The sequence below is a fragment of the Catharus ustulatus genome, chromosome 5 (assembly GCF_009819885.2).
Source record: "Catharus ustulatus isolate bCatUst1 chromosome 5, bCatUst1.pri.v2, whole genome shotgun sequence".
In the NCBI taxonomy this organism is placed as follows: Eukaryota; Metazoa; Chordata; class Aves; order Passeriformes; family Turdidae; genus Catharus; species Catharus ustulatus.
The window spans coordinates 19,836,573-19,847,757 of NC_046225.1; the positions used below are offsets into that span (position 1 = coordinate 19,836,573).

The following is an 11,185-nucleotide window of genomic DNA, read 5'->3' on the forward strand; positions in this document are numbered from 1 at the left end:
ACACTCCCCATGGACTTTGAACTAAGAGTTGTACAGTTGTACAACAGGAGAAACTTACTGATGCATCTGCTGAATTTGTGGTCTGTTGTTTTTAATCCTGACTGCTGCTCATCTTCTGATGAACCATGAATGAAAGCACTCCTTTGCCTTGCTATGACTTAGGCAATGTTTCTCACCTTCTGTATGTTTCACGTTAATTAAGAATGTGTGTGTTTTGTGGTAGATACACTAAATTCTTAAATTCACAATGCAGAAAACAGGAAAAGTGAGTGTTGGTGGAAATGTAGACTTGTCTTAAATCTGATTGCCATATTAAATTCCACTTCAGAAATAACTGGAATATCCTTTGACTGCAACTGACTCAAATAGAAATAAACATTTAGTTTCCAGGTAATCATTTTTCTGCACCATTGATTTAGGAAGGTAAAATTTTGAAGATTATTTGAGGGATGAACTTGAGTTAAAATAACTTCATTAATTACATTCAATAATTTAAAAACTTTATGAATTGGAAAGAGGAATCTTTGTTCAAATATTGAGCTGAGATGATAATGAAATTTGGCTGAGGTTGTACTTAAGAAAGAATTGTCTTCTGTAAAATTGGTTAAATTTTCTAATCAGATTTCCAATCTTTGCTGGGCCATCACTACACTGTAATTGTCTGATGAGTTCAAATCACTTTTATGTCCCACAGATTGTAAATTTTGTTTAAATGGTTTTATCTTCTCTTAGGGCTTAGGGAAAACAATTCAAGCTATTGCATTTCTGGCTTATCTCTACCAAGAGGGCAATAGAGGTCCCCATTTGATAGTTGTGCCAGCTTCAACATTAGGTAAGTTACAAGCTTCAAAAAATATTTTTGTTAGAAAAAAAACCCCAAGCCAGTCATGGACATACAGTAAAGCAAAGAAAATTAAATGAAAGAAAAATTGGTTTTCTTATGGTGGTACTCAAATCCTTAAGTAATTTGAATTGGAATGCAGACCATACTGCAGGCATGCTTGTTCTGAATTAATTAGACTTAGCATGAAACTTTTTTAGATGATCTGTCTGCCTCAAAAAAAATGAAGCTGCTTGTTACAATCTGAACTTGTGTAGCAAAGTAAACTTTTTACTTATTGAATATTGGCTGAACTTCCTAGTCTTCGGGCTGTGCTTAGGGTTAGGTTTCATGACATTTTAAACATGTACTGTCTTTTTTTCCTCTTTACTGCACGGCATCTGTCAAAGCAGATGAAAATCCTAAAATGATGAGGCTCACTGTCTTTTACTTGTGTGTTCTGATTGTTTTATGAATTCAATTAAAATTGGAAAGAGTATGGTGGAATGAAATGTCAGCAAAGCTGATGAGGTTGAGCAGAAAATGGTTCTTGATGGAGTTAAATTTGGATTTGTTGAATGACAGGGGAATTAACAGGTTGAATTTAGAAAGTAAATGCTGCTTTTAATATAAAATACTTGGGCTTAAAAAATTTCTCTTGATGCATCAAAAAAGTTTCCAGTTGTTCAACTTAAGTTTGAAATCATCATTTTTAGTATGCTTTCAAGTTCTGCTGGAACCCATTTTTTAAAACAACTCTTAATTAATGCATATATTACTTAAAGCCTGAGGTGTACATAAATATATGAGCAAAGGTGCTTTTGTGAAGTCATTCTCAGAGTCCAAATTGTAGAGGCAGGTTGGCAATGCCTGAGCAGTGCAGTCTGCTGGCAGCTTTCCTGACACTTTTCTGGTGTCTCCTCATCCCTGATCTGAGTCCAGCCCCTTCCCAAGTGGCATTTAGCAGTCTCCCCCTTCTGCTGTGGTTTGGGGTCAGCACTTGTGTTGGCTGTTAAAGCAGCTGCCCCATGGGCACAGCAGTGTTGCCTGTGGCCACTGTGCTGCTGCACACCTGGAGCTGCACAGCCAGGCTGTCAGCCCTCTGCCTGCTCCCAGAGGCACTGTCTCTCCTGGTGACATTCTTCTGTAGGCACGTACTGACAGTTAAGTGATTTACTCTCCGGGGATTTAACTGTCTAGGGAAGAAACCAAACTGCAAAGTTACACATGTATTTATTTCACACAGTGGTTACAGACCCTGCAGGACCTGTTCCTGCGGAAGTTTAAAGTGCAAGCTTGTTGAGTTACTAAAAACCCAGTTGGGGTTGGTTCAGTTTCTTACATATCAGTTTTCCAGTTTTAAGACAGAATGTTTCTTAACCTTCAGGAAAATTTAAAGGGGTTTTCATTAAAATCAGATGTTTGGTTTGATGCTGAGGTGTGAATCAGTAAGGCATAATCAAGTATAAATTACTTATGTTTTGTTTTAATGTTGTCTTACAGATAACTGGATAAGAGAAGTTCATCTGTGGTGTCCTGAACTGAACGTCCTGTTTTACTATGGTGAGGAATCTACTTAAGAAATAAATCCAGTAGTTGCTTTGCATTGCCAGTGTAAGAAAACATGAATTGCTAATGGTAATGTTCTTTAAAGGCAGTTGGTTAAGTATATGGATTTATTGATGAGTGATCTCTCTGCAAAGTCTTTAATGGTTACATGTATATAAAAGTATATAATTGTACTCATTTTATGTTTTGTCCTTCTTTAGGATCCCAAGAAGATAGGAAACATCTCAGGGTGGACATTCATAATAAAGTCGTTGATTTCAATGTGATTGTGACTACGTAAGTACAGTTAAAACACTACAAACAGGGCTTTAGTAAGGTCCTGCTGACCTCTAGTGGTACAAGAAACCCGACAGTTTTAGGAGTTGTGTTTTGGATAATGGTTAACTATGGTTTTATGATTGTGTAAGAGATACTGTCGTAGGTGCTTTAGATGTATCTGTCTGTATGTATATTACAGAAAATATTACATTGTAATAGACTTCAGCAGAATTTTAGGAGGTATTACTGGGAGAACTGGCTCATCAAGTAAACTGAAATAATTTTCCAGTAATAAACTTGTGGTTGGTTACTTCCAGGCAATTTTACTGCTCCTCATGTACTTTCTCCATAACTCTTAACAAGATCAGAGAACTTAATTTGATTGTGGTAACAGTACTTTCATTTTCAGAGAGAGACTAAGTGCAAGTGATATTTGTCTCTGACAGATACAACTCTGCAATCAGCAGCTCAGATGATCGAGGACTGTTCCGCAGGCTGAAGCTTAACTATGCAATTTTTGATGAAGGTCATATGCTCAAGAACATGAGCTCTGTCCGCTACCAGCACCTCATGACCATTAATGTAAGAGGTTTAGTTATTGCTGGGTTAGAGGGGGACACCTCCTGGGTTTTCTGTTTTGTAGTTAAAAGCAGGAGGAAAATGGAGTATTAACTGTAAAGTTCAGATACACGTAACTTCAGAGAAACTGCAGTATGCAAGTGGATTTAAGTGTTGGTGTGGTCTAAGCCGTGGATCCTACACTGATCTCTTTCAGTGACCTAAGCTCCCAAAGGAATAAATTGATAAATTTCCTGTACCATCATTACAATGATGGTACTGCTTGAGTTTCAGTATTAAGCAAATTCCTCGTTACATCCCATAGTAGTAAAGATTTTAAAGGTACAATTCTGATTATTTGTGCTGAAACCTTGTAGTATTTAAGGAGTTACTTTGATAGGGCTGTGTAAGAATAGCCAGCTTGAAAATATTGTTTTCTTGTGGCTTGCAGCCTGAGTAAATTGAGTTTTGGAAAAGATTTGAGTACAACTCTTTCTCTGAGTATTATGATCTAGCACTGTAGTATTTGTACAATAATAATAAACTTAAGATCATTTACTGCAACTTATTTTTTAAGATCATATTTTCATCAATAGCCTTTTAAAAAACTGATTGTTAAGCAATAAAATTTACTTGTACTTGCAGTTCAAAACTTGTGCTTAAGTACTGTATGACATTAGAGAGCTTGATATGGGAGCAGCAATTAACACAGTGATCAGGAGGAAGAAAAGAATACCACCTAAAAAATACCCAACTCCCCCCCGAAAAAAAAATTACCAACAACCAAAACAAAGCCCAAACAGAACAATCAAGAAGAAACCTAATAAATCCAGGAATGTTTTTTTAATTGTCTCAAACTGGTGTACAGTTCCCCACAGATCTATAAGCAGTTTTGTTGGCTTAACAAGGAAATTATTCCATGAGTTCCAAATGTATAATAAATTTAGTTGTTATTTAAACCAAGGTCATTTTCTCACTTCTCTGAAGCTGTGGGGTTTTTTTGCCAATAATATTTTTTTAGCCTGTTTGACAAATGTTTCTCATTGCTCTTTCCACTTTGGACAAACAGGCCAAGAATCGCTTGCTGCTAACAGGGACTCCGGTTCAAAATAATCTGCTGGAATTGATGTCCCTCTTGAATTTTGTCATGCCCCATATGTTCAGCAGTAGCACAAGTGAAATTCGAAGGATGTTCTCTTCAAAAACAGTGAGTACTATGAATTCTCTTCTTGAAAATAACTTTTGTCTTTTTGCTAGAAGACTGCTAGTGCCACATAACTTCTGCTTTATTGGTATCTTAAGGAAACAGGTAATATGACTGTGAAAACCTAGAAAATTAAACAATTGAGTAAATCTTTTAAATTAAAATATCCTGTACCAGAACATCTTGGAATACTAATGGTTGAGTCAGGTATGTCTATTTTGACTGGGATTTTCATCAAGTTAGAAAAGGTAAGGTGTTGGTGTTACAGCTGAAAGCTTCACACTGTAATTGAATTCTTTCAATGTTTTCCTTAGAAGAGTGCTGAAGAACAAAGCATATATGAGAAGGAGAGAATTGCACATGCCAAGCAGATAATAAAACCATTCATCTTGAGAAGAGTAAAAGATGAGGTAATGTTTTATCTTTAAAATTATGGGTTTGTATTATCAAAAAGCCTGATAATCTGAGACCAACACTATAATATGAGGCAAAATTACTTAATTATCTTAAAAAATGTTAATGGGTGCTTGCTTCAGTGGTCTGAAGGGGGTAACGCTGATTAGTAGGGGAGTAGATTCCAGGTATTACATATAATGTTATTTCATGCAGTTCTGGAGTGTGCAGACTATGTTACTTGATGGGGGGATTGATGTATAATCCAATTCAAGACTTGTGTTGAATTGCTGCCCAAGTTAGTGAAGTTGCAAGCAGTGAAAGGAGCTGGCATGAGGAGAATGAACAGAGTATCATAACAGGTGTAAGACAGTGCAGACTTAACTGATGGTTCACAACGGTACAGGTTTTATCAGGTATCATTTTGTTTTGTCAGGTCCTTAAACAACTACCTCCCAAAAAAGATGTCATTGAGCTGTGTGCCATGTCTGAGAAACAGGAACAACTCTATGTGGATCTCTTAAACAAACTCAAGAAAACTATTAACAGTAATGGTATGTAAGGGCCTTGTTTCCTTTTTCATGCTGAGACACATGTTGATTGTGACTAGTCTTTGCTTTGTAGAAGTGTTTAATGCTCATAAACTATGCATCTATGTCCTTTCTAAGAATTTTTTTGAAGTTCAGGTAATAGGTGAATTTTCAAACTGAATTCTTGCAAACAAAGCTCTGTTGAGAGATAAAAATGTTTAGATGGTTATTTTCAGTTGTAGTACAAAGATGCCCTCTTTGTTTACAGAGAAAAACTCTGATATGGGAAACGCAATGATGCAACTTAGAAAAATGGCCAATCACCCTCTTCTGCATCGTCAGTACTACACGAATGACAAGCTCAGGACAATGTCCACTCTCATGCTTAAAGTAAGGGAAAGAGATTCAGAAGCAATCCTTCATGTCTCAGAATTTCTAATGCAAACTTGTTTGTTTGTTTTGTTGTCTTTGCCAAACTTAATTCATTTTTGCTGCTTTTTATTTCTCTGCATCTATCCAGTGCTCTAACCAAACTCTATAGGTATTTAACACTGATTTTGGTATCATTAGAATGGAGTGAACAGTTATGGGTTTGCAGTCATTTCCTTTTCATAAGCTTCCCCTTAGCACTTCTTCCCTCCACCCCAAAATCTAAAGCCAGAGTGTTTATGGAGAAAAATCTTAGGTGGGCACTTGAGTTTAGTAGCTTTCTGAGTAGCAAGAACTGAGCAGTACAGAACTAAAACAGGGAAGGCATAAGTATTGATCTGTTAAGGATTTTTTTTTTTTAATTTGTTTGGGGTTAATGCCTGAGGAGCTTGGGGAAAATTGTTGCTTATTTCTAAAAAATAAAAAAAAAAAATCTCAATGTGCAGCAGGGGCTCTAAAAAAGCTGGCTTTGAATATTCTACAGCTTTGTTTTAAAGTGAAGCCAGACAAGGTTGGAGGAAGCAAGAAGTGACCAATTGGTTTATGAAGGATTTTTGTGCCTTTTTATTCCTATACCATCATACTCTGCAGATGAGTCTTTTCTTTCCTCTTTCTTCCAAGCATGACATCCCTCTACCCACCCTACATCTTGGGCTGAGCTTTCCATGTCTTCTACCATCTATCCAAGGATTGGACATCCCTTTTAGGGAATGTGTCTTAAGGGGAAGAGGTGTGATAAAGGTGTAAAAAGGTCATAGGGCTTGATAAGAAGTAGGTAATTGATATGAAGGTTGAGCATATCCCTCTTAGGTTTTTGGCAGTAGGAGTGCTTGCAAGGGCTAAACTGGGAAGTAATTATCCTCTCCTATTATAAACCTGAAGTTGACAATTCATCTTTTGTTGTTTGCTTGAGCCATGCTCTAGCATTTCCCCACGTCTAGGTGTGTTACTTTTTTCTTTCAGAGATCGTGGGTGTTAATGTGTGGTGGCTTTGGTTTTAGTTCTCTGGTAAGATTGTGTATTTCATTATTTCCCTTCATTTTCGCTAATAGGAACCCACACATTGTGATGCTAACCCTGACCTTATCTTCGAAGATATGACAGTAATGACAGATTTTGAGCTGAATGTGCTTTGTAAACAATATTCTCACATCAATGACTTCACATTAGACATGGATCAGATCCTGGATTCTGGAAAGTTTAGAGCACTGGAACGCATTCTCTCCGACCTTAAAGAGAAGGTATTACAGATGGCTAAAGCTTTTTCCTGTCTAAAGAGTAGCTCTAAATAACTTGTTAAATTAATACCTGCCAGCTCTGTATGCAACCCAGTTGCTTTGCTGTGGAGTTTTACAATGTAATTTAGTGCATGTGCAGAATTGCAAAGAATACTTAGAACTTTTAATGTGCAGCCCTGAGTATGTGCATCATTTTAGAGAAAGGTGAAATAAATTTTCCCAGTTTTCAATGTTTCAGAGTATTCATCCCAAATTAACTACTCTACTAATATATGGGGTCTTGCGTAATATTCACACGTCATGGACTTGGACCTTCTCTTGGCAATTGAATAAGACTTAATGCATTAGAATAATCATGTGTGTATTAAGCCAGTGGAAAGGTAAGAAGAGGTCCCTGCTTGAAGTCCTGCCTCGAGATTCAAACAGTTTTATTTTGCAAATAAACATGTGCCATAATGCTTCAGAATATCCTGAGTTTGCACAGGTGGGTGCTGTGCATCTATTTCAGACAAAATAGTGTTACTCTCTATATTACATTAAATATTTAAATTTCGAATGAAAGTATTTTGATGTTTATGCATGAAATAATCTGTCATTTTTGCATTTGATATGTGATTTGTTTGAGCCACCTAAGTACAAAAATAATTAAAATATACTGCAATGACAGCAGGACTACTGGATATGGAATCTTCACTGATAGTCAATCCTGGCTTGATGATTTTCAACTTAGTCTTATTTCAGAAAACAGGATTTCTGTGAAAGTAAAATCATCTATTTGCATCAATAAAGAATTTTTGTACTTCGTAGTTGACATGTTTCAAAATTTTTGCTTTTCTTTGTCCTTTCCAGGGTGATAGAGTTGTGTTGTTTAGCCAGTTCACTATGATGCTGGACATCTTGGAAGTTTTTCTAAAACATTGGCAACATAGATATATTAGGCTGGATGGAAAAACACAGATTTCTGAACGGTAAGTCACTCTTGCCAAAAGTGAGAGAAAGTGAATGTGCTGGAGAGGGGGAGGTGACTTTAGACCCTTACCTTAGTTTTCTAATGTATAGAAGTCTCTGCTCACTGGACATTGACCATAGAAGATGTCAAATGTTGAACTTCAGATCACCTTAGTATAAGGATTAGGCTAAAAGATGAGGTTTAGATGGTGGGGTTGCAGTCTTAGCCATGGAAATGAAAAAATGTGTGTCTTCAGCAGTTCCTGGTGTGTATGATTTGTGTGTCAGCATGTCATAACACCTGCAGCTATTCCTTGGAAGTAGAGTGTATCTCTTTTACAGTAGGCAGATACACCCCTTTGTTTCTCTGTGACAAACCAGTCTGTCTGTCCCTGCAGCTGAAAATGTTGCAATGCTTTTCTTGTGTTTGAGCTGGTTTTTTGTCTCAAGAACTTCAGAAGTTTTTTTTGGACGCTCTTTCTTTCATTTCTAAAACTGTCATTCTTGCTGTGGTGTTACTGATGTCTGTTTCTGCCTTTGCACATGCAGTTAGTATAGAAGATTGTCATGAAGCGGAATTCATTCCCTGCTTCCCCATTCATTTTCATGTATTTCAGTCTTCTGTTGTCCTTCAACTGACTCTTGTGTTCTGTAGTCATAAAAAAATCTTTTTCTAAGCCTGTTGTCACTCTTTGCTGTCCATCTGTCACTCAGTATGTTTCTCTGCTCACTGCAGAGGACAGTTGGTACCCATTTTCCTGCTGCATAGCATCTGTAACTTGGAGCTGCCGTGCACTGTCCTCTCTTCTGAAAGATGATCCTAACTTCTGTGTTCAGCTCTGGAGCCAGTGTGAAGTGTTTTCCAAGGCCTGATGCATGTTGTCTTGTGTTCTGCAGGATACATCTGATAGATGAGTTCAATACAGATATGGGTATATTTGTATTCCTTCTGTCCACCAAAGCTGGTGGCTTGGGCATTAATCTGACCTCGGCCAATGTTGTTATCCTTCATGACATTGACTGCAACCCCTACAATGATAAGCAGGCAGAAGACCGGTGCCACAGAGTAGGTCAGACACGGTAAGACTTTTTTTAATGGTAATTTCTTGGATGCAAGCTCTCAAAGGAGGCTAAGAGGACAGTATTTATGATTAAGTTTTTAGCCAAGGCTTGTGTGGAGCAGCTCTGGGTTGTGTGGGAGCTAGGAGCTGTAATTGTCTTAGTCCATGTTGCTGGAAGAACAAACCTCTCTTTACACTTCCCTCCTTTTCCTAGTTCACTATACAGTAATTTCACGACTATAAGGTGCACCCTTTTGACTAAAATTTTGGCCCAAACCCGGAAGTGCGCCTTATATATGGGCAAAAGTTCAGAAATTTGCCAAATCGGAAGTGCGAGCCACAAGCCGCGGGGGAAGCCGGCAAGGCCGCGGCTGCCAGGTGGAGGTGGGGCAGTGGGGCCAGGCCTGCCGGGTGCAGGCGGGCCCGGGGCCCCGTGGCTGCCAGGTACAGACGGGCCCAGGGGCCCGCGGTGCCCCAGCAGGCACACCCTGGCCCCATGGAGGTGGTGCCGAGTGCCGGCAGGCATAGCCCGGCCCCACCAGGTACAGGCGGGCCTGGGGGCCAATGACTGCCGGGTTGAGGCGGGGCCTCGGCCAGCAACCGCGCGGGGGAAACTGGGGGTGGATCCTCGCTGAAAAATAAAAAGTGCACCTTTTAGTCTGGTGCGCCTTATATAATGTACAAAGTTGCGAAATTTGCCGACTCCTGGAGGTGCACCTTATAGTCCGGTGCACCTTATGGTCGTGAAATTACTGTAACTCTCAAACTGTGTATAATTCTCAAATTTCTGGTGCTGGGAACTATTCCAAGATAGATCTGAGGTCTTAGGGACTGTCTAGCCAAGCTGTTTGTTCTCTTCAGGAGACTTGTAAGCTTTTAAGTGCCACCTGATCATATAGAGTGAAACCATACAATGTGTGTAATTTCAACTGTATTCAATGGTAAAATGGAATTAGGAGGAATTTGACTTGTTTGTATTACTGGAAATTCTCGTGACTGTCCAGACATCTGCAGTGGCTGGGAGTGCAGGAGAAAGTGTGTTTTCTGGCAATTCAGAGCAGAGTTGTTCCAGAGAAGAATCTAGAAGCTCTTTGTATTGCCCTCTCTTTCATTTCCTCATCCTTGCTTTAAACCCCAGCCAACTGAGCAAAAGGCATAGCATCCTTTCCTTTTGCACTAATCCAAACTACAAAAATGAATTTTTTTTTTGTGGTTTTCAGAGAAGTACAAGTCATAAAACTCATCAGTAAGGGGACTATTGAAGAAACCATGCTCAAAATTAGCCAACAGAAATTGAAGTTAGAACAAGATATGACTGCAGCAGAATCAGGTAGGTAATTGTCTTGCAGATAATGATGTCCACTTAAGTAAATTAAAGCTGCAATACATTACTCTGAAAAAAAGAAGGTTCTTGATACAGACAAACCTTTTGTTATTTGGGGTTTTTTTATGTTAAACTAGATAGATGTATTTTTTCTGGTTCTTTGATTTGACAGTAAGTGCCTTTGAGTCTGACCAAGTCCTACAAGCAGAGGATTTTTTTTAGTGTTTTGGGGATATAGGCTTTTATATCTTTATGTGAAATATTTTAAGCTGTACTAATGCTTGTCTTTATTCTTCAGGAGAAGAAGGAACCATTCCAGCAGATATAGCCACACTATTAAAAGCTTCGTTGGGTCTATAAAATGTAAATATGTTGTGAAATTCAAGGAAGAGAGGTGATGATGTACCCCAAGGACTCTTACATTACTGTTGACCAGGAGTTTTATGAACGTTTATAACTTTTTGTAGTTTCTTTATTGTATTGCTCATGGCATTGAGGATTTTTTAACACCAATAGCATTCTTTTGATGCTTAAAAGCATAAATGGCCCAAATGTGCCAACCTCAGATGCTGAATAAAAGTTTTACAGATAACTTTTAAAAATGGGGACCTAAGTAGTAATTGTTTTAACAAATCTGCTACTGCTTAAGATTTGTCAGTATTTTTGTAATTATTTCTACCTCCAAATATATATATATATAAACTGTCTGTTTCACTGGATTCCGCGTGTAGATTTTTTTATATGTGCCTTATTTGACAATGCTCGAGTCTGTTTCTGCTGGTTTTGGTTCATTTGATGTTCCGTACTGGTTTTGTATCAACTTGTTCCAATAAAATTCCATAGATTGACAAAA

At 38.2% G+C, this 11,185-nt stretch overlaps 1 protein-coding gene across 1 annotated transcript in view; it reads left to right on the forward strand.

Annotated features, from left to right (window-relative positions):
* SMARCAD1 (SWI/SNF-related, matrix-associated actin-dependent regulator of chromatin, subfamily a, containing DEAD/H box 1) overlaps positions 1-11,185 on the forward strand; it is a 42,737-nt gene extending 31,552 nt beyond the window's left edge. The window contains exons 12-24 of the mRNA XM_033060747.1: positions 733-832; positions 2,324-2,383; positions 2,590-2,665; positions 3,094-3,229; positions 4,275-4,412; positions 4,724-4,819; positions 5,239-5,356; positions 5,601-5,722; positions 6,814-7,002; positions 7,849-7,967; positions 8,845-9,027; positions 10,229-10,338; positions 10,631-11,185. Coding sequence (XP_032916638.1) covers positions 733-832; positions 2,324-2,383; positions 2,590-2,665; positions 3,094-3,229; positions 4,275-4,412; positions 4,724-4,819; positions 5,239-5,356; positions 5,601-5,722; positions 6,814-7,002; positions 7,849-7,967; positions 8,845-9,027; positions 10,229-10,338; positions 10,631-10,692 — 1,509 coding nt within the window. The 3' untranslated portion in view covers positions 10,693-11,185. The remainder of the gene's footprint in view (positions 1-732; positions 833-2,323; positions 2,384-2,589; positions 2,666-3,093; positions 3,230-4,274; positions 4,413-4,723; positions 4,820-5,238; positions 5,357-5,600; positions 5,723-6,813; positions 7,003-7,848; positions 7,968-8,844; positions 9,028-10,228; positions 10,339-10,630) is intronic.